We start from the raw sequence: 23,534 nt of genomic DNA, 5'->3' as shown, positions 1-23,534 counted from the left end.
TTATGAGCAAATTGTCATCAGCTGCTTGTCAATTTTGAATAGAGTAAGGCTAGCTGTCTTCATGCTGAACAAAGCCAACCATGACTTAGGTGCAAATTCCCTGCTGGCTGGGCCTCAGGATGTCAAGAATCAAGTGCACCCAAATGAGCGCATCAGTGGTCATGTGCTCATCACGTCGAGGGAGAGTGAGGCTGTGTCCCGATTTGGAGACCGCATTTTGAGTGGAATTACGTCACCGCCACACGACAATGGCTGTCCCAATTTGAAGTGTACTTCAAATGCATACTCCAAATGTGCCGTCGATTTTCCCAAATATCAAGCGTGGTCCGGTGCACACTTCGTGGTCCCATATATCCCACAATGCACAGCGTGATGCAGCCAGGTCAGTGCGTAATGATGGCATCAGCTGCGGACGAGGTTGAAACGGTGGTAGGGGACAGCAACTACTGCAAATGTGTGAAGGAGCGAAACAAATGCCAAGATGTATAAGTTAATGGAAAGTTAATAGTAAATGTCAAGGTGAATCATGTGACACCTGTCGGGCCCACGTGACCGTAATCGCACAGACCCGCAAAGCTGTGAATCCTGTACCAGACGGAGGGCAGTATGAATAAAAGTACCACCACTACAAGTGCAATCAACTGTACTCAGTGTTGGGGAGTAACGGAATGCATGTCTTATTTAAAATACAAAGTATGAGTAACTGTATTCCGTTACAGTTACCGTTTAAAAAGGTGGTATTTAGAATACAGTTACTTTGTTGAAATAAATGGATTGCACTGCGGTACTTTCCTGTTTCACAAAGGCCCTGTGGCCTACCAGCTGTGCAAACCCATTGGACATGGCAACTCGTTCTTTTACACATGGCATCCGTGGGAGGTGGATGACCTGGTGGCGCGTGGCCACCACCTCCTCTGTGACCCTGTGCACGATGCAGTAGACAGTGGAACGGAAAGTGAAAGTAAATACAGGACATGACAGACATTCTTTTATTCTACTTATTATTCTGACTGTTGATGTTCCTTTTTTCGCAGGTAGACACTGTGCTTGTGGTGACATTATTTGGGTTTTTGGTTAATTGCACGTGTGTGGCATGTCCTGGGCTGTGCTGCTGCAGTGTGCTGGCTGCGGGCGGCTGCACTCCTATTTGGAGTGTGTGCTTCCTGTTAGTGGTTTTAAAACAAACAGTTTACTATGCAATATTTATTAGTGAGGAAATTTTATGAATGGACTCTTATCATGATACTACTAGAATTCACTGAGCTCCAATTCTTTCACATATGTTTGTAGAAGCAGTCTGGATGCCTAGGTGCTTGATTTTATACACCCATGGCCATGGAAGTAATCAGAATACCTGAATTTCAATGACTTGCATGAGTGCTTGCTTTCTATCCTAGCACAGTGTAGGTAAATGGTGAGGACATCACAGTGGAGAGCAAGTCAGGATAGGGGACTGGGAGGGGCTTAAAGTTAAGCAGCTGAATGTTTCAGTACCATTACTGAGAAAAAACAATGGAGGAAACAACTCTGCTGCCACTGCTCTGTAAGCAAAATATGTTTCTTTAACTTAAAATTACCTTAAAAATCTTACCAGAGAAGTCTACTGCAGATCTGTTGTCTTTTCTAGTTTTCAGTGTACGGAGCTGATCTGGAGTTTTCAGCTCCAAGAATGTTTCTTAGAATGTTTGTGATATTCTCACATTACACTTTCTCCAAACTATGAAATCATTTTAAAACACAAATTTTGAAAAAGTTGATATTATGGTAACAAACCAAATAACCGTATATTCAACAACGTTTGCTATATATGAAATATGTCTTTGCGATAGCTATAGCTGTTCTGTGGGAACATTATTAGAATTTAAAAATCTTCTCATCCCTATGACTGGTTACAGCAGCAACTTTTTAAGTTTACTTCTAACACTTTTACTGTAACAATGATGAGCTGAGTCTGGATTAGACTAAAGAAACAAGAGCTGTATATATTTTGAGAACTATGAAAAGAACATGTTCTGCAGGGCTGAAGCTTCCTGAGCATCAAATAAATGCGCAGTGTGAAAACAAACTAACTTAGGTGTCACTTCCTCTAGTTCTCGCCTCACTGCTGAGCTGCAATGCACATCAAGGTTAGTAATTTTTCTCTTTCAAACTTTAACCCTCTAAAGCACATGTGTCAAACTCAAGGCCCGTGGGCCACATCCAGCCATTTATTTCTGACCAGCGAGATCGTTTTATATAGATTTATTATTATTGTTATGCAGAAGCTGTTTTCAGTGATAAGGATCAACAAAACAGCACACAGGAGTCGTCTCACTGATAAACACCTGCAGTCCACCCTGAGAATCTCTACAACACAAGACCTCACACCAAACTTAAACCAGCTTGTTGCCAAAAAAAGATGCATCCAGCTCTGACAAAACGGCATAAGAGCAAAGAAAATTGAATGTTATGATTTTCTGTTATTTTAACTTTTGCTGAAAAGCTGAAATTTTATTTATATATCCATTTTTTTTTTTTTTGCATCATGTTCATATTTTGAATATTTATCATTTTGACAGGTCATACTTTAGCGGCCAGGAAAATGGGCCCCAGGGATTTGTTCATGTCAGAGGTTAGAAAATTTGGATGGATCTGCTCTCATTTCAAGAAATCTGGCCGAATTTAATAAACCCCCAAATACATGACTGTTCAGTGCCAGCATCAGGAAGTAGAGTCTCTTGTTATTCCCCCCAATACCTTAAAACTGTGTTTGTTCCCAGACCATCAAAAACAAAACAAATCCATAAAAAACTCTTAGCATATGAATTGAGCTCAACTTTATTTACTGTGCCTTACAGAAACCTGATTATAGCAGGATCATTGTGTCAATTTAAATGAATCAGCTACCCTTATCTAGGGCCAGATAAACAGGGGCAGCAGCCTAAATAGAGAAGCTCAGACCTGCCACCTCTTCCAGCCTTTCCGGGAGACCACCAAGGGATTCTCAGGCCAGCCAAGAGATACAATCTCTCCAGCCTGTCCTGGAAACATGTGACCTAGGAGACACCCAGGAGGCATCCTTGTCAGAAGCTCGAACCACCTCAACTGTCTCCCTTTCGATGTGGAGCAGCCGCGGCTCTACTCTGAGCCCCTCCCAGATGGCCAAACTCCTCACCCTATCTCTAAAGCAGCGTTCATTTGGTCACCACCCAAAGTTTGTGATCATAGGTGAATTAAGAGATTCACGTAGCTCTCTATCAATCTCTGAATCACTGCCACTGCAGCACCAATCCATCTGTCACTCTCCTGCTACCTTCTCCCCTCACTTGTTAAAAAGACCCCAAGATAAACTCCTCCACTTGGGGCAGGAGCACATCCTTGATCCAGAGTGAGCACTCCATCCTTTTCCGGCTGAGGACCATGGCTTTTGGAGGTGCTGATTTTTATTCCCACCATTTCACACACAGCTGCAAAATGCTCCAGTGTGAGCTGGAAATCGTCACCTGATGAAGCCAACAGAACCACATGATTCTTGTGGTTCTGTTGGCTACGGAGCAGTTTATGTCTGACAATATTTTCACGGACTGGCCTTTAAGGTGTCGTGGATAAATATAACAAAATAAATCCAGTACCGGCACCAAAAAAAAAAAGATAATTTTGCCATGGTCCACAGCTCAGTGTCTGAGGAGCGGTTGGGATGCCCACACCTGCGGGTGTGGCTGTCGTCTTCACACCTTCATCCCATTTCAGGCGATCACCAGGGGGACTATTTAACCCCTCACTGCCGGCTGCTCCACGCTAGTTCGCCCCTTGCGAAGGTTGATGAGGAATTTCTGCTTTCTATGAACTGTGTTAATCCTATTACTGTGTTTCCTGCTACTGTGTTACTGAGCTTTCACCTGCATGTCCTCCTGCCTGCCTGGAGTTCAGATAAACCACCTGTCATCATCCTCTCCGTCTCCCTGGAATCCTCTCCCGCGGACATTCACCCCTGCCTCCATTTCCAACGGTCCGGCCCGATCGTAAGATAAATAGCTCTACCCCGTTGTATGCTGTTATCTCCCTGCTCCCCAGTAACTCGCTCCCTTTTCTGTTGCAGCCTCCCACGGTTCTGATCATGGCGTTCCCAAATCATTTATCTCCAGGTCACTTCTGTTCTAACATTGAAACAGCATGTTCCCTTTGGTTATTCCGGGTCGCCTTTAGTTAAGAAATAAAGTTTATTCTGTGCGCATTTCCTGCGTATTGTGTTTGCTTCTGGGTCAAGCTTGCATGTTAGAACTACAGTTCTTGACAAATTTATTCATAACATACGAGAAAAGACCCAGGGAAACTATGTTAACGATGAAAGACAAGAAATAATAACGATAAAACGATAAACACCAATAAAAACCCCCGAAAACCATAAATTTCACACCCGAACCTCAACTCTCGCAGCCCTGTACCAAACAACTCATGGACCGGTTCTGGTCCATGGCCTGGGGGTTGGGGACCACTGGTCTAAATGACCAAGGCATGCACTGTGGTCTCATAAGGAAACTCAGCTTTTTGATATGAAGTTTTTCTGTTCCCAGATACAAATATTTTTGTTCCAAATAACTATTTGGTAATATCTTATGTCCCCCTTACCGAACAGCTCATCTCACTGTGAGTCCCAGCAGCTCTCAATTCTTTAAAGGAAGCCTTGTAACTTTGCACTGTGAGGAGGATGACGGCTCTGCTCGCAGCTCGTTCAGTCTGTGGAGAAACACAAGCAAAAAACTGATGATTCAGTGTGGAGCTGACTTTGGAATATGGTCTGTTTCTTCATGTACCATGAGCTACATCTACACGTGGGACAGTGGAGTTTACTGGTGTGAGTCCAGAGAGGGTCCCATCAGTAACATGGTTAACCTGACAGTCACTGGTAAGCTGAGTGTGTGGAGTTAGTGTTGATGAAGCTGTGTGTAAATGGATGAAATGCTGTAGTTTGTCTCTGTGTTGAGGTGGATCAGTGATCCTGCAGAGTCCTGTCCTCCCTGTGATGGAGGGAGATGACGTCACTCTGCTCTGTAAAACAAAGACCACTCCCTCCAACCTCCCAGCTGCTTTCTATAAAGATGGCTCCCTCATCAGGAAGCAGCCTACAGGTCACATGACCATCCAGCATGTTTCCAGGTCTGATGAAGGCCTCTACAAGTGTGACATCAGCGGTCATGGAGAGTCTCCATCCAGCTGGATCACTGTCACAGGTGAGGAGCTTCACTCTGATTTTTTTCCACTCACTTCATCCACATTTTCACCTGAACAGGTGGGATTCTGTCTGCAGATATACCTGCAATTACAGCCCTTCCTACTCCAGAAACTCCAGGAACTTCTCAAACTTCCCTTCATTTTGACTTTACACTCATTCGCTATCTGGTGGTCTTCTGTCCATACTTCATCTCCACTCTCATCATGGTATCTTTATATCGATGTAGAGGTAAAGCATTAAAATAATATAGATGCTAATATACATCTAAATAATAAATACATAATACATAATTAAAAAAATTAAATACATATATATTTTCTATCTGAATCTGCAGGAAATGACCTGTCCATCTCTGAACCAATGAGCATAGGGATTGAATGAAGAGGATGATATTCTCACAAAAGAGCATCTAGAGATCCATCCCATCAAGGAGCGGCGAGTGCTTTTTCAAAGCACATAGATATGCTGTGAAAACAACCAGAAAAGGCTGCTGCATATAAGCAAATTATATGCAGGGAGTCTGACCCAATAATAATAATAATTTGCCTCATCCCATGAGCCAAGATGTGAAAAAAATGGGTCATGGGTCATTATCAGAGATTTCAGGTGAAACCACGATGAGACCTTCCCTTATTATTGGAACTACTGAGATCATCTGATGCAAGGTGTGAGTGGCCATTGAGGCGCCTGGGAAGGGATCTCAAAACTGCGTTATCGATGGCAGACAGTTGGTGTCGTAGAGATGCTTGTCTCCTCTGGATCTCAGGGAAAGCCAGGTCCAATCCTTTCCCCTCACTCGCCTTCCAAGATGCTCACCAGGCCACTCTCCCCTCCCTCCAGAGCCATATGCGCTCCAACTGTCAAGTAAGACACAAATCCAGTAACCCTCACTTCACCAGTCTTCGCTCCCCTCACTTCCTTCCTAACCACACTCTCCCTCTGTTTACAGTTTCACCACGTCAGAGACTTCCTGCCAAGCTTTCTTCCCTCGTGTCGATCTTTACTCTTGTGGTCAATAAGGCTTACGTGAAATCTTATCACTGCCTCCTGTGGTTGAATCTTCACTTGAGTCCACATTTTACGTACTGGCCTCCGAGCCCTTTTCACAATCAGCAGCTGGAATTGCGCCATGGAGGGATACTCTTTGAGAAGAAATCTCCTGACAACTAACTTTTCAATTTCATAACTTCCAAGAGGAGTGAAATGAATGGGCATTAATATACATGCTAACTACTCACTTATGTGTGTTGGCCCTACAAGAAAAGACGTTTAAGTTTTTCAATTTCATCTCCAGATTTTAAGCATCGACAAAATGTTAATACAACATCCATCACTTGGTATGTATAATTTGTGTTGTTGTAAATAAAATTTGGGGGTAAGCATACCAGATTGGGGTGTTCATGGCAAAAAAAGATATAACTAATATTGAGTATATTAGCTATTCTCTATTTTTAAATGTTTTTCATGAAAGATAAAACAAAAACTAGGCTAATCCATACATAACAAGATAAACAAGCATAAAATTCTTAAAAATCTAAAACAGACATGCACATTGATTACCAAACACAAATATTCAATATCCACACAACATTTTTGAGTAGTTAGATCTTGAAGGCTTCCTGGGCTTCTGTCTCTTGCAGAGCAGACACATCCTTCTCACGGTACTTTAGTGCAGACAGGTGAGAAGAGGTCAAGGGGGATCAGAGCAGAGGGGGGTGAGGGCTGCAGGAAGTCTTGTGTAGATGTGAGGTGAACAGATTGGAGGTATGAACAGACTGACTTTCAAATCTGCAGTAGAAGGTGTGAAGCCAGTTGAGGATTTTCCTCAGGGTGGAGGGATGGACTCCTCTAGCTGGTGGTGTGGTGCAGGCCTCTCAAAATTGATGCAAGCTGTTTGGTTGAGAAGCTGTTTTTTTAGCTTCTCACTGCAATTCATTTCTTCAATGATTGTCTACTTTTAAGATTAGGCTTAAAACTTTCCTTTTTGCTAAAGCATATAGTTAGGGCTGGATCAGGTGACTCTGAATCCTCCCTTAGTTATGCTGCAATAGACGCAGGCTGCCGGGGGATTCCCATGATGCATTGAGTTTTTCCTTTCCAGTCACCTTTCTCACTCACTATGTGTTAACAGACCTCTCTGCATTGAATCATATCTGTTATTAACCTCTGTCTCTCTTCCACAGCATGTCTTTATCCTGTCTTCCTTCTCTCACTCCAACCGGTCGCAGCAGATGGCCCCGCCCCTCCCTGAGCCTGGTTCTGCTGGAGGTTTCTTCCTGTTAAAAGGGAGTTTTTCCTTCCCACTATCGCCAAAGTGCTTGCTCATAGGTGTCATATGATTGTTGGGTTTTTCTCTGTATCTATGAAGCGCCTTGAGGCGACTTTTGTTGTGATTTGGCGCTATATAAATAAAATTGAATTGAATTGAATGTTTGAACTATAAGCACTAGAATATTGGGTCCTGGTTATTAAATTGTATTTGACTGTTTATTTGTTTTTGAATTATTTTGTTTATTGCTCTTATAAGTTGTTTTGATGATCTTTCAGTGACATATTTTTTATTTTGTGCTGTACTGGCAGGCGTGTGACACACACAGATCAGACCCGTATTTCTGTGTTGCAGATGTGTAGTAAAGAGCCAAAGACCCAGTGCTTTCTCCTGCCTCTTACTTTCACACCAGAACACAACGGAATGAAAGGCATAACACATGAACAGGTTACAAAAAGCACAGACCTGGGGAAGAAAGTGTTTAGGAAGCATTTAATGGTGAAGATTAGTGTTGTGTGAACTCTGCAGCTTCTAACCGTGGCTCAGGGGTGACCGTGTAAGCGTATCTGTAACCAGAAGGTCGCCGGTTCGATCCCCGGGCTCTCTGTCCTGGTCGTTGTGTCGTTGTGTCGTACCGCCTACTGGTGTTGGCCAGAGGGGCTGATGGTGCGATATGGCAGCCTCGCTTCTGTCAGTCTGCCCCAGGGCAGCTGTGGCTACAACTGTAGCTGCCTCCACCAGTGTGTGAATGCGAGAGTGATTGAATAGTGACATTGCAAAGCGCTTTGGGTGCCTATAAAGCGCTATATAAATCCAATCCATTATTATTATTATTATTAATAAAAAAGGGGGACATTTCTCTGTGTATTTAGCAGGTGGAACTATGTTGGTTGGCCCCAGACTTTCCAGAATTGTGTGATATTCGGGAGCACTTGTGGGCAACCAGTAAATATGATGTGGGGAAAATGAACAAAGGTAGTGACTCTTAAGTCTGATTTCAGACCATGTAAGCGTCAGTTATTAATTAAAGCCAGAATCAGTGACTGCAGTGTAACACACCCAAAGAAAGATTCTAGGTCTGACCAACCGTCTCAGTCGTGGGCAAAAAGATGACAGTCAATAAAATTCTAAAAGATAATTTATTGAGAAAAAAAAAATCAAGAGATAAAAGATAAATCAGTCCAGTGTCCCATTTATGAATCAAATAAAAACACACAGTCCCAAGGCCAGAGCCAGCTATGCCACACTGCCAGTTGCACTCCACGTGTTGCCTTTAACAGGGTTAGAAGTTGTCCTCTGAGACCCACCACCCTGCAAGCACATAGCCAGTGGTCACTCTAGCCTCTGCAACTCTGCCTCCAATAGGCTGTGGCATATAATAGGCCGTGGCCTGCACAGAGAGACAAAACAACACTTTCACTATAGAATTCATAGCGCAAAACCCATCCATCCCAAACATATCTGGTTTCATCACATTCCATTCCATATTGCTAACGTTTGTTTCTCTCTAAGAGTGCTTGTGAAGGATTCAACACAGACAGACAAGTGATGTTAGAGTAGAAGTGCAGTGATTGTGTGACATTTGTAGTGTTGGGCTCCTTATCTGATTACTGTTGAGCTCATAGTGATGCAAAGTGTGAGTGACATTGCTTAAGGAAAGTCGCCGGTCACAGTAATGTTGCTGTGTGGTCGGCTGCAATGTTCAATCACACGACCGGCAAGAGAATAAGCTTGAAAATGGTTTATCTTTTCATTCTTTCCCAACCTGGAAGCAACATGAGGCAGCTCGTGTACCGATGTTAGCAAACGAAGGCGTCTAGTCTGGATAGCAGCTGTGAGACGAGCTGATATCCAGTTCTCTTCCATCTCCAAATATCTGTCGGTGCTCCAGACATTTTCGTTTCGGTAAGTTCTAAATATGTTCATATCACTCTTTATAGCCTATTAGTTTTATTTTTGATGCGCTCTGAGCTCATAGCAAATTAGAACAAACATCCTACTGAGTGATTTTGCAGAACTACCTTCTATTTATAGAGTTGCTAATAATTTGGCATTATTTTAGCAAACCAGCCTATGAAATGGATGAAACATCGTGACTGGGTTGCAGCGCTACACAAGGGACCTGCTTCAAACATACCACCATCAGATTACTTCTTCCATGTGAGGGTGAAGAGGTGACCCTCCTGGATAAGATGGTGAAGGTTTGCTGCGTTTGATTTCTGAACGAAATCGGTCTCTATACAGTCCATTCTCTTTTGAGCTGCTTTTAAGCATCTTGTAATCTTCGTTCCAACACAGTGTGTTTGTTTTGATTCGTAGACCCCGAAAATGGTGCCACGCTCCCACAATGCTTTGCGGCGTGACGTCAACGCCAAAGCGCTAAGCGCTAATTTTGAAACTACACCCCGCGTGGTTACGTTGCGCAAATGAGTCATGTGACCAAACCGAGTAACAAATCACGGCAGAGTCGGGAAGAAGGGGCGGAGAAATTGTGTGTGTGCAGGAGAGGTGTCGAGCAGAGAGAGAGTTACTTTTTCATGAAACGGGAGTAAAGTAGTAAACTTACAGGAACATATACCACTACCAACGTTGGGATCAATTTCTGCATCGATCTGCACACCCTTGTTTCCTGGATCGTAGCTCAGATCAGCGTGAACCACGTGGGTCTCTGCTCCCTGATCTGTTTGTTGAGACTTCCAGCTTCATCACGGAGTTTCTCTCGGTTTGTGGGCTCATCTAAAGGTAAGCTTTTAGCGCTGTTGAGAATAATAGATTGCTTGGTATACATTGGAGTTAGACAGACTGTAGAGTTTGTGATTGCTTGCAACATTATAATACGGCGGGTTTTAGGGGGTAAGAATACATACAGAAAAACGGTCTTTGAATATGAACAAAAGGATTGGGTGCAGGGCAGGAGAACAACCAGCCCCCACCCCCAGGACAGAAAGCCACAGGTACAAGCGTGGGGGAGGGCAATCAGCCTTTAGAATAGGACTTAATAGGACCGTCTCCAGATGCATCCAGGGCTGGACTTGGACAAAAAATCGGCCCGTGTTCCAGATTAACTGGCGTTGGTCGAACAGATGTGTGGTAGACTTGCGTTTCAGGAGCTGCTACCGACAAACCAGCAAAAAAACACCAAATGTGTCATCTGTGACAGTTGTGAGGTTAACTCAAACACACTCCATCAGTCTTGATGCTGTTGAACAACAAAATGTTTAAAAATGTCGCGAGTTGGTGATATTGTCAAACAATTAACACCACGCCGGTGTTGTTCACAGGAAGGCGAGAGTGAACGATCGGGAGACTCTTGTCGTCGTTATCGTTCTCCTCGCACGTTTTATTACCCCGATTTCAGCGTTTTTGCTTCACAACTAAAGTGTGCAGTTTACTTTGTTTGCACTAACATGGACTCGAATCAACCAGCGCCACCTCTGGCCAAGTGCCACAGCCTACAGTCAGCCAGATTCATTTCGTTTCATTTAACGATCCACTCTTCTCATTCTCCGTCACCACTGTGCTTTTTCCAGCCATGTGCGTATGAAAACAAAAGCAATGCGCATGCGTGTTTTACCCTTATTTTATTGCGGTATTTAATTTTCTTATCGTTGCCCAACATTATACCGGTATTACCGTGAGCAGTATGATATAGCCCAGCCCTATATTTAGAAGTTTACTATTTGGCTGCCCCACATCAACCATCCACTGTTTTTTTTTTTTTTTTTTGGGGGGGGGGGGGGTTTGAAAAAATTATCCACACCTACCACTACGCTATGAAATTTGAGGCAGCTCTTACTGCTCATTTTATGACAGGCAGACCCCCACTGTCATTCTTGTGGGTTTGGTATCATAAGATTAATTGTAAGGTGGAGAAGCTCACTTTACGATCGTTTTTAAAGCAACAGTTTTGTATAGCACTTTTAGTTCCAATCATGCAGGCCTGCTTGAAGGAGAGCAGATTCTCAAACCTAACTTTCAGTGCACTCCTCAAACATTAAAAAATAAAATAAAATTCTACAAAATGTAAAAATATGAAAGCCTAGTTTTAGGACTTTTCACTTCCACTTGGTAACAAAAATGTAAGTTTCATCCCATGTAACAAGGTGTATGTCATGGTAAAACCTCCCCTACACATCAGGAACAAGAAACTAAGAATCTACTAGTCTCACTCATTTAGTCCCTCTGCTGCATTCTGTTCACCCCTGCTATAATTCAATCATCTTTCCTAATATAATATTAGTCCACTAGTTCATATATTGCTTCTCATCCCACTAAGTGAACCGAACAACATGATAAAATCAGAAACACAGGCTTAAAATACTATCTGGTCTTCTTGAGCTTCATTACATGCGTGTATGTGTTAGTAGGATTAATACATTTTGTGCTCCTTAAAAGTTAAAATATCAATACTACAGTCTAAATATCAGGAGAGCAAATCAATATGTCCTTCTTGTTTCAGAAACATCTAAAGTCAGGTTCAGCTAAATCCTAAGCGTTTGCAAGTTCACCAAGTGAATGTGAAGGTGTTGTTAACACCGTCAACAGGTGATGTGATGTGTGCCACTTCCAATGTGATTTTTGACACCCCCATATGGAGGACAACAAGAGCCACGCACATCGAAATAAAGAATTCTGTGCTTGAATAATGAATTGTAGAATAAATTCTTCATTTGTGAAATTTTTCAATCCCTCATTAACAAAGTGATTTTTTAAATGTTTTTTAAACTCCTAGGATGGTAATGAGGTTCAGTATAAACTTAGTTGGCTGAGTTTATACTGCTACCGATGAGTCTGAGCGGGACTCTTTTGTGGATCTGTGGAAGTCCATATTTACTTATTTAATTTTTTGTTTCACACATGGTACAGCAGTAATTCATTTCTTATACACAACCTTCCTGTTAATTAAAGTAACACTGTTTCCATGCATGAACAGGAGCATTGACACCTGCCCCCTATCTGTGATGATACAAGTAGGCAACCAAAATTACACTCTGACAATATTCTACACAAAACAAGACAAAACAAACAGAACAATATAATCAACAGTGAGCAATACCACTAAATATCAAACGAAAAGGATAATTTTTTCTACAGTTAAATTCTGTTATTTTCAACTTCTTCATATTGGTTTGTCGTTTTATTGTTATAGCAGATTTTAAATTGAGAAACCTTTGTACAACACGTGAGATGATCATTGAGAGAATTCCAGTTTCTTATGCCCATGACTGTTGGACACATTTGCCTTTGTGTGGTTCGAGCAAACCAATGCTTAAAATAAAACTTCCTTCTTCCCTCCCCATGTTCTGAACACAATACAAATACACTTTGTAACTTAAGAGATAGTGTTTTATTTTTTGCCCTGAATATAATAATGTCTATAATTTCACTATCTCTTCTAGTTTTAATAATTTAGATTTTATATACAAACTGTTACTGTGTTCTCTATACTATATATATATATATATATATATATATATATATATATATATATATATATATATATATATATATATGAATATGAATGTGAGAGTGAATGAATAGTGGTATTGTAAAGCGCTTTGGGTGCCTTGAAAAGCGCTATATAAATCCAATCCATTATTATTATTATTATTATTATTATATATATATATATGTATATGTATATGTGTATATATATTTGGTGGATGGTTACTCATTCTTCTGCTAAGCGGAAGGAAGGGGCCCAGTGACTGGTGAGTGTCAGCACTACAGTCCAGGATGACACAACGAACATCCAAGAATACATTGGGAAGATGGCCCCAACTGACCGAGTGCTCAGTGAATACCTCAGGCAGCAGAAACCCAAGAAAGAGGAGGGAGACGAGGAACCATCATGGAAGGACAGGCCCCTGCATGGTATGTACCACCGGCAGATAGAGGAGGTAGCTGATATCCAGAAATCCTACCAGTGGCTGGACAAAGCTGGACTGAAAGACAGCACAGAGGCACTAATCATGGCAGCACAAGAACAAGCTCTGAGTACAAGATCCATAGAGGCTGGGGTCTATCACACCAGGCAAGACCCCAGGTGCAGGCTGTGTAAAGATGCCCCAGAGACAATCCAGCATATAACAGCAGGGTGCAAGATGCTAGCAGGCAAGGCATACATGGAACGCCATAACAAGGTGGCCGGCATAGTGTACAGGAACATCTGTGCCGAGTATAACCTGGAAGTCCCGAGGTCAAAATGGGAGATGCCCCCAAGGGTGGTGGAGAATGACCGAGCTAAGATCCTGTGGGACTTCCAGATACAGACGGACAAAATGGTGGTGGCTAACCAACCGGACATAGTGGTGGTTGACAAACAGAAGAACACGGCCGTAGTGATCGATGTAGCGGTTCCGAATGACAGCAATATCAGGAAGAAGGAACACGAGAAGCTGGAGAAATACCAAGGGCTCAGAGAAGAGCTCGAGAGGATGTGGAGGGTGAAGGTAACGGTGGTCCCCGTGGTAATCGGAGCACTAGGTGCGGTGACTCCCAAGCTAGGCGAGTGGCTCCAGCAGATCCCGGGAATAACATCGGAGATCTCTGTCCAGAAGAGCGCAGTCCTGGGAACAGCTAAGATACTGCACAGGACCCTCAAGCTCCCAGGCCTCTGGTAGAGGACCCGAGCTTGAAGGATAAACCGCCCGCAGGGGCATGCTGGCTGTTTTTTATATATATTTTTGTGCACATAAGATTTTCTGGAGGACAGACATTTGTTTAGAACTCTTATAGATGTTGAAGAAGCAATTACTGTAAGCAATTACTTTGGTGTTCCTCCACCGCAGAAGAAATGTCAGAAGGGGTCCGAACCACAAAAGAAGCACGTATTCTCGGAAAAGTGGTTGCAGGAGGTGAGCTGGCTTCAAACAAATGATGAACGCACAGAGATGTGTTGCAGAATGTGCCGTGAAAATCCCACACTAGCGGACAAAAACAGTGCCTTTTATATGGACGCAAACGTGCGTTGCAACTTCTTATCTGGTGCACGTCTTTTATTTTGACAGCGATGCGCACATGCGGACCACTTATGTGCACCCGTGTAAATAATATAATGTTCTGCCGGGTGTGTTGTTGGTTTTCCCTTGATTTCTGAGTCGACAAGCGCCTTTTTTTGCTGGGACCAGTAATTTTAAGAAAGGCCCCCATTAGAACCCATGAGAAATGAAAGAAATGCATTATTGCTCAGTCTGCAATATCTTTCCCAGAACAAACACCAATTGCAAATAACATACTAAAAATAAACCTGAAAAATCTGTTTAGAACAGCTACTATGTTGCAAAGAGTGAACTACCACTGGCACGATTTAGCAGTCTTTGCAAACTTCAAAAAAGCAAATGGCCTAGATCTTGGTTCCACTTGCCTCTTACCCGTGACTTCAGTGGAAATTTTAAATTCAGGATCTGACACAGACTGATTCATGTTCTACAGTTCTTACAAGTTCATAGAAATTTCTGTTCAAGTAGAACCAAGTATTTGAGTTGATGATTGTAATTTTTAAACAATGTTGTAATTTGTGTTTCAAAGATATTTTGATTAATGTTTCTGTTACAATATTATACTTTAATGTATAATATTGTAAAGGAAACAAAACAGGAAACAAAACATCAATCAAAAAATTGCTCTCTTTTTTATTTGGGCTACTTAAATTTGTTTTGGGCTACCAAATACCCTTCCCTGCCCGAAGGGTTACCAGGGATTTTGAGATTTTGCGAGCCCTGCACTGAGGAGTGTAGTGTTAAGATTCAAAGTTGAGGAAGGAGAGTACACACCACCCATGGTCCAGAGGATCTTTGGTCAAACAATGATTTTAATGAACACACGTGTGGGAAGACAACTCTGTACGCAGACAGGAAGTAGTCTTCGACTTAATCAAAGCATGAACAGATATTTTATAGCATCAGGGTTTATTTACTGACGCCCCTTCATGCGTCACCGTTACATTTTATACATAGATCAGATCAACATCATCATGACTTTTCACCCAGAAAATCATCTTCTATTTTCATGGCTTGATACTTTCCGTTCTTATCTTAAAATGAATTGTTCCTCTTTCTTGCCGAGACAACAAGGACGGTTCCTCTAAATAAATTTAACTCTATGTGTGTGTGTCACGACCTCACTCAGCCTCGATGTCACCTCTCGCACTTCTGACCTTTTACCAGACCAGAAGCTCACTGAGACTATGTGTATGTCTTCTACTAAATAAATGTTTTAACCAAGAACCTCTACTAAAACCTTAATATAAAATGATCTGATATATAAGTGTTTTGTAAGCATGTATTGCAATTCCTTCTATGGCTCCAAGTCACTTGCACAATAGATTGTCCGAACATCGCGCCGAACAAAGCTTCCGACCCCCAATTAATTGACCGAGCTCCAACTCTTTAATAAGCACAGATATGCATTGTGTATAAAATAGTCATAACTGCTTAAGGCCTTCTTAAAGCTATCTGTTACATTGTTAAAGCCTCGTCTTAGCCTGCGGCTCAAAATAACTATCTGCTTTCACTTCTGCATACAACTTCCTGTCAGCCTGCAACTCAGTCTTTCTGAAAGAGACACTGTTTAACCCCTGAATGCAATATAAACTCCAGATTTTATTATTAATGCAATGGTAATGATGACAATTATTTAACAATAGCAGTAAAATAATTTCCCTGCTCCACACTCCCTCTCACGACCTCTGGAACACCAGAGGTCGCAATACATTGTGGTTCAGCAGGCCTCGAGATCACCAGGATCCTCGCCCCTCCTGTGGTCGCCGAGATCTTCTGCAAAGGAAACAAAACACCTTTTCTTGCATCTCCCTAACTTATCCTTTTTGGGACTCTTTAATCAAAAGCATGATCCTAATTATGCTCTTAACTTATTGACTTGTATTTATGTATATTCTTCAACGTTCCTCATCACTTTAAACTCTTTAAGCCCTGCTTTCACGTCCAGTTGCTCGCTCTACTTTCCCTTATCTGATCATCAACATCCTGTGCACAAATTGTCGCTGCTGCAAGTTCCTCTACTCCAAAAGAAAACAACCACTTTAATCAATTAAGTTTAAGCATATAAGCAATTACTCCTGTATACATTTCATCATAGCTAAATGCTGCCTTGAAACAACTCCTATGTGTTAACACTAACTTCATTTTAAAACCTCACATTTCCTATGTTATCACCTGTTTTTGGTATAGCCTTTTTTATTTCATTTGCTCCCTTTAATGTAACAATACCTTCTAATTCTAATTTATCAGACTTAACCAAAATATATGCTTTCCTTACTCTTTAGTCCTTCTTTAAGTTCAGTCAAAAAGCTAAATGAATTTAGGGCCTTTTGCCTGGAATCAATACTGTCATGTGTGTTTCTTAACTCTGTGTCTGTAAACGTGCAATCCTTCAATAACTTCAATAACTCATATCAAAAAATGCAATATGTATAAAAATCATTTCTATTTATAAGCTCCCCCTTTATCCTAAAAATACCTCCTATGTAATATCTGTATGTGTAAGCCTACATTATAACCACTACTTCTAGAAATCAAAAAGAAATCAAAGCTGTTCTACTCCTTCAACCCTCACTAATTTTCCCTCTAAGACTCATTCACAGCTTTGAAAAACCGGCATTGTATCTTCTAAACAGGATTCAGTTCTGTCTTGGTCCTGGGCCATGTTGGCCCAGTATTCTTGGTTCCTTGTATTTTCGTTCCTTATTTAGGCCAGGTTTTCTCAGGTGTCCTGTTGTGGTGTTCCCTAAGTGTTTTTTCCCTTTGTGACTCTTACCCCCTTGTGCCCCTCTGTGTATTTATGAGCTCTCGTCTCTCTTTGTGTTTATTCCATGTTTCCCCCAGCCTGTTATGTCTGTGTTCTCCCCGTGCTCTCTCTCCTCCTGTCTGAACCTCTGTGTACTTCCTGTTTTACTTTGACAGTCTCTCGTCAGTATGCGTAATATTGTGTTCACTCCTGCCCTGTCTCGTTATGTTTATCAGTATCCCCTGTGTTCCCCACCTGTGTGTAATCTCCCTGTGTTCTCTGGGTGTATTTAAGTTGTGTCTTCTGTTATGGTAGTTGCTGGTTTGTCTGTGTTGTTTCCCCTCGGTCTCCCTGCGTCTCTTGTGTATTTCCCCGGACCTCCCTGCATCCTCGTTTCTGGTTTGTGTTATTAGCTTACCCAGTTTAGGTTTCCGGTTTCTTGTTTTTCCACCAGTGCTGTTTTGTGCCCACCGTTGTAAATAAATATTCACCTGCACCAGAGCTGCCGCCTTTTGGGTCCTTTTCTACAACTCCACACGGCTTGCCTCGCAAACCGTGACAAGTTCACTTTTAATCCTTTAACCTTAACTTAAAAATAACAGTTTCAGTTTTACCATATCCAAATGATCAAAAACCCAAAAGGTCCTAAAATGATCCTAAATTATTAAACAATTAAATTATTAAACCCTAAACCCCCCTTTATCTTGATACATTTCATGTGTCAAGATACTATACAAAACTTAAAACTGAAAGAGACACTGTTTAACCCCTGAATGCAATATAAACTCCAGATTTTATTATTAATGCAATGGTAATGATGACAATTATTTAACAATAGCAGTAAAATAATTTCCCTGCTCCACAGTAGTAATGTTTATTTGCTCTGCTTCTTTTTGTCAGGGATAAAATATGTCTATATACTTTTTGTGTCCCAGCTGAGTAACAGGAGGAGAAGAGTCTGGTGGAGCAGCAGAAGGACAATTTCAGCCATTTGGACTCAGCTCAGCCACTACAGAGGAAACAATGACTTCAACACAGAAGGTGAGAAAAACATCACAGTTACACTGTTATTGAAACTGTGTGCAACTGGTTGGTCTTTAAAACACAATTAATTATACAGAATCTACATTCACAACCAAAAACCACAGAAGTTAGAAGAAAATACAAAGATCATATTTTATCAGCACATATTGAAACAACAATATCATCAGTTGAACTCAAAATATTTTATGAAGTAAAATATTTTCTCCACTTATATATTTCTTCAATAAGGTAATTTTCATTACACCTCTCATTGTGTCACATCATTGTAATGTGATACTATCACCAGAAGGTGGTGGAAACACACCAACAATGTGTTTATTGACATGTTTGTTTCCACTGACGGAGGGAGTTTCAGTTTGTTCCACGACTGCATTTCACTCACTGCCTGTGTTTGTATCTCTGTCACTGCAGGACCAACATGGAGCAAGAAGTCAGCGCTCTCAGGAGGCCGACAAACGTCAAAGAAGAAAGGGAGAGAAATCCTACAGCTGTGATGAGTGTGGGAAGGATTTTACCCGGAGTGACAGCCTAAAAACACACCAACTCATCCACAGTGGAGTTAAACCTTACAGCTGTGAGTTGTGTGGAAAGTCTTTTACCCTGGCTCGAATCTTAAAAAAACACCAACTCGTCCACAGTGTAGTTAAACCTTACAGCTGTGACTTGTGTGGAAAGTCTTTTACCGAGGCTGGAAAATTAAAAAAACACCAAGTCCTCCACAGTGGAGTTAAAGCTTACAGCTGTGACTTGTGTGGGAAGGATTTTGCCTGGGCTAGAGGCTTAAAAATACACCAAGTCATCCACAGTGGAGTTAAAGCGTACAGCTGTGACTTGTGTGGGAAGGATTTTGCCCGGGCTGAAAGCTTAAAATCACACAAACTTATCCACAGTGGAGTTAAAGCGTACAACTGTCACTTGTGTGGAAAGTCTTTTACCCACGCTCAACCCTTTAAAACACACCAACACGTCCACAGTGGAGTTAAACCTTACAGCTGCAAATTGTGTGGAAAGTCTTTTACCCACGCTGGAAACTTAAAAACACACCAACTCATCCACAGTGGAGTTAAAGCACACAGCTGTGACTTGTGTGGTAAAGCTTTTGCTCAAAAGCACGACTTACAGAGGCATCTAGTTACCCACTCTGGAATTAAGGCGTATAGCTGCAACTTTTGTGGAAAAAGTTTCAGCGACAAACACTACCGAAATAGACACCTACGGATTCACACTGGAAATGATGTTTCCCGCTGTGATCAGTGTGGGAAACTGTTTATAACAGACGCACAGTTACAACAACACATGTTTACCCACACTGAGGAGAGACCTTATAAATGTGACCTGTGTGAGAAGACTTTTAAATCTCCACATCACGTGAGAAACCACCGACGGATCCACACCAGAAAGTAACTCTACAAGTGCAGTTACTGTGAGGATGTATTGATTTTTTTATCTTGTAATTGTAACCTGAGTGTTTGGAACAAATCTGATCAGTAAACTTATGGAGTTATACTGAATGAACTGTTTGGGAAAATTGAAGAGTCATTTTTGTTCAGTAAGCTCAGTCTTATAATGTAAATGGTAAAATGTAATTGGACGTTGGCAGAGATGCTCTTTGTTTCAGGCGACATTCAGGATAAAAATAAAAAAGCAGAGCAACACAGATGGATCCATTTCTCAACCCTGTCGTCACTGTGGTGGTGGGAAAGAGTTTCTTTGTGACCTTTGTAAAAAAAACTTCCTATCATCAATGGGACCTAAAACCACATCAACGTAGCCACACTGGAGACGAAATGAACTACTGCAAAGAATGTGGGAGAGGCTTCCACACACCAAATACTATAAAAATACATGAACTCTTCCACAGTGGGGTCAAAAAGCACATCTGTGACCAGTGTGGGTCATCCTTCACCACTGAACATGAGCTCAATGAAAAAGCATAAGGGAATCCACACAGGAGAGACACCATACAAGTGCAGACACTGTGACAAAAGCTTCTCACAATCAGGTCATCGTAACAAACATGAACGTACACACATGGAAGTGAACTTCAGCTGTGACCAGTGTGACAAAAGCTTCAGGAATCTCAGTTCATACTCCAAACACAAACGATCCCACACTGTAAATAAACTGTTTCACTGTTACCAATGTGCAAAAACATTCACTTCATTATCTGCTCTGTGCAAACATCAGCCTGATCATGCAGGACTGAAATCACTGGATCACAATGAATCTGAAGAGAGAGAAAGATCCTCTTCTGGTTTCAGGCTCAGACTTAAAAACCTTGAGATTAGGCTCCACAGAGTTCAGATGGAATCTCCTGTAAAGAGTGTCAGCTGATGTCACACTTGGATCTGATGAGGTAGCTCTTTCTGGACCTGCAGTGAATAATCCTGAATGTTACATTTAGGAAGCTGCATGTATAGATATGCATATCAAGTTTATGTTTTTTCCTTTGAGGGATTTTAATTCTCTAAAATGTTATCCCTGTTACATTTTAACCTTTGTTCCCTTAGGACACAGTAGTGTTTAGTAGTTGTACTATTAAAGTTATAGGAATGTCTTTTTTACCAAACAGACTTTTTATCAAAATTGCAGATATGGATATATATTTCAATTTCTTTCATTTGAACTTAGTGTTTCCAAAATTAACTTCTTTTTTTAAATGTATTCATTTAATGTGTTACCTCAGTTAAATTTCAATTCTTCATTCATATTTAAACTTTTGCTTCTTCTTCTTTTGAACCTTTTCTCCCAAAATTGCAAATAATTTCACAGCAGTTGCTCTTAAAACTTCCAAAATGAACTAAATCTGTCCACCAGCTTTGAAATGACACCTGCTGTGACTTTATGTCCAGAAAAAAGAAACTCAAGCTGAACTGGTTTTGGGCTGTACTTCCATGTAATACCAGTTTGTACCAGAAGATGGAGCAGTGAGTCAGAGTAACCTTTATTCAATTAGGCAAAGACCACATTCATATTCACAGTGGCAGCAAAGAACTGTTACAAGATCAAAAATTCAAATTCTATTAAACCTCTATTTTTGGCTCCTTTAGTGTGTTTACTGTGTTCTTGAACTCCACATGTTGTTTTTTTAATGAATTCATTTCATTTCCACATGTTCTGCAGCTGTTTTCTTGTTGATTTGAAGTTTGTATTATGAAATCGTGATTTGATTTGATCCTATATTTGATGAACTTTGAAAAATAAAGAAATGGTCTCACAGCAAGTAGTTTGAGCCCTGATTTCAGATTCAAAGTAATTTAACTGTTTTCAGTCGTACATGTGGAGGTTTATCACAGGAGGAGACTTGGCTGTTCTCCACTCACAGCACAGGGTTCCTGCAGCTCATTAAAAACTCTGAAATGATCTTCAAGGACAAAGATGTTTGATTTTTCTTAAAAACAAGATTGTAATGAACATCTCACACAAGGCAAATGTTCCTGCATTGCAACAGCGGTTTGCAGATGTGTTCTCCCCCCTGCCCGGCTGCATGACTCTCATGGAGCACCACTTTGAAACGCAGCCTGGCGTGAAAGTGCGTTCATGACCTAACATATTGTCTGAGCACAAGAGACCAATTGTGCAAAAGGAATTGGCTGAAATGGTGAAAATGCTGTTATCATAGGATGAAATGAGGATTTGTTCCTCAGTGTTTGGTGTCCTATGTTTACCTTTTCTCCAGATGATTTGTCGCAGCTGTTGAGAGGGGCCGGTTGTCTTTAAGGTGCTTCCAGGTAATTAAGAAGTGAGTGCAGGGTTTTATACGGTTCTGTGATGATTATCAAAAAGTGAACAAGGTTTCATGGATTGATGCTTATCCCATGCCCCAGGTTGACCTGGACTGGTTAAGCACTGCTTATTTTTTATCATGTTGGATTTAACCAACGCCTACGGGCAGATTCCCTTGTCTGCAGAGTCCAAAGACAAAAACGAGCTTCTCCACTCTGTATGGTTTGTACCATTCGTCACTCTTCTGTTTGGCTTCTTTGGAACCGCGGCCATTTTTCAGCACGTGCTGGAGCGATAGCTGCGTCCTCACACTGCATATGTTAATTCCTACCTGGATGATGTTGTCATTCATAGTGATACCTCGGTGGATCATGTGCAGTGGTTGGTCACGGAGTCTGTGAGGCAGGCAGGGCTGATGGCAAACCCAAAGAAGTGTGTGGTTGGATGGAGGGAGGTACAGTATGATAAAACTGGCACAGAGCTTCCCCCATGTATTACCAAAGATTCACATCAAACGTATCCCATTCTTGGTTGGTTTAATGAACATTTTTTATTGTCACAGTTTGATACTGATGATTTCTTGTGAACACTCCTTCAGTTTGAACCCAGTGACAGTATCAAGTTATTATGTTTATGTCTTCTCTCACCCCCGTTCTCTGCGGCCCGCTGGAGCGGGGGGGCTAGGAGGAGTTGGCCGTCCGACTGCAGTCTGGAGTGTGGGGCCTCCCTGCTGCTGCGGAGTCGGGGCGGTCTGCCTCTCCCCACCGCAGGGAAAAGGGTAACACCACCTGGGTCTGGGTGCAGTTCCCCCCTCCAGGGGCAAGGGTACCTAGACCCGGTTTGTAGAGTACGCTTGGGGAGTGTGATCGTGTGTACAGCGTCTCTTTATGTCTGTCTCCACGTTGGTTGAGTGTGGAGTAAGTGCATATGAGAGCATGAGGGTGGGAATGGATGTTTGTATCTGTGTGTGCCTGTATGTCTGTGTCTATATGTCAGGTTGGGTGTCAGGCGCCACCTCTCTGGGGACATCTCAGGCCCTCCAAGGTTTGGAGGCCTATCTCCCCCCACCACCACTTCCCCTGCCAGTGGCGGACTCCCTCAGACATCGGTGCGTTGGTGGTTCTTTGTGTCTGGGGATGGGCGTCCAGGTATACACCGGCTCACTCCTTGGCAGCCGCTTGTCGGGGCCTGGAGCCTGGGGCTCGCTCGGGCCACTTCGGGGTGGGGTGGGGTGCCCCCGGCCTCTCGGCCTGGGGCTCGGTCACTCAGGCACGGCTGGCTGCCGGCGGAGCTCACGGGCACGTCACTGCAACCCCCCCTGGCTTCTGCTCCGCGGCTGCTGAGTGAGCCCTCATCTGGGACTCTCCTCAGCTCTTTCTGGGACAGTGGCGCAGCTGCCCCTCTGTTGGTCTTCCTTGGTCTCTTGTGTTCTGGGCGCCTCTGGATGTCTGGACTTTTGATCTCCTCCATACCTGCTTCATGCCCTGGAGGACGGGGCTGTGGCCCCCCCACACCCTCTAGCAGATCATTACATGA

At 42.2% G+C, this 23,534-nt stretch overlaps 2 protein-coding genes and 1 pseudogene across 2 annotated transcripts; all 3 read left to right on the top strand.

Annotated features, from left to right (window-relative positions):
- The first annotated feature begins 1,510 nt into the window (after window positions 1–1,510).
- On the top strand, window positions 1,511–7,861 carry LOC146713026 (Fc receptor-like B). Its single transcript, XM_085452358.1, has 8 exons — window positions 1,511–1,543; window positions 2,091–2,126; window positions 4,616–4,885; window positions 4,965–5,210; window positions 5,288–5,440; window positions 5,547–6,076; window positions 6,162–6,549; window positions 7,396–7,861. The coding sequence occupies exons 1-6, from the start codon at window positions 1,513–1,515 to the stop codon at window positions 5,591–5,593; spliced, it is 783 nt and encodes a 260-aa protein (XP_085308484.1). The 5' UTR covers window positions 1,511–1,512; the 3' UTR covers window positions 5,594–6,076; window positions 6,162–6,549; window positions 7,396–7,861.
- Window positions 7,862–9,986: 2,125 nt separating this feature from the next.
- On the top strand, window positions 9,987–19,857 carry LOC146713025 (uncharacterized). The gene is made up of 3 exons (XM_085452319.1): window positions 9,987–10,223; window positions 18,164–18,269; window positions 18,684–19,857. The coding sequence occupies exons 2-3, from the start codon at window positions 18,252–18,254 to the stop codon at window positions 19,674–19,676; spliced, it is 1,011 nt and encodes a 336-aa protein (XP_085308445.1). The 5' UTR covers window positions 9,987–10,223; window positions 18,164–18,251; the 3' UTR covers window positions 19,677–19,857.
- Window positions 19,852–21,491, top strand: LOC146713024 (uncharacterized; annotated as a pseudogene).
- Window positions 21,492–23,534: the final 2,043 nt, after the last annotated feature.

The sequence above is a fragment of the Copadichromis virginalis genome, linkage group LG3 (assembly GCF_057382275.1).
Source record: "Copadichromis virginalis isolate Kocher_CV1m ecotype Utaka linkage group LG3, C_Virginalis_male_GT1.1, whole genome shotgun sequence".
NCBI lineage: Eukaryota > Metazoa > Chordata > Actinopteri > Cichliformes > Cichlidae > Copadichromis > Copadichromis virginalis.
Note: the sequence above shows the minus strand (reverse complement) of the source record. Positions and strands in the feature narration are given on the sequence as shown.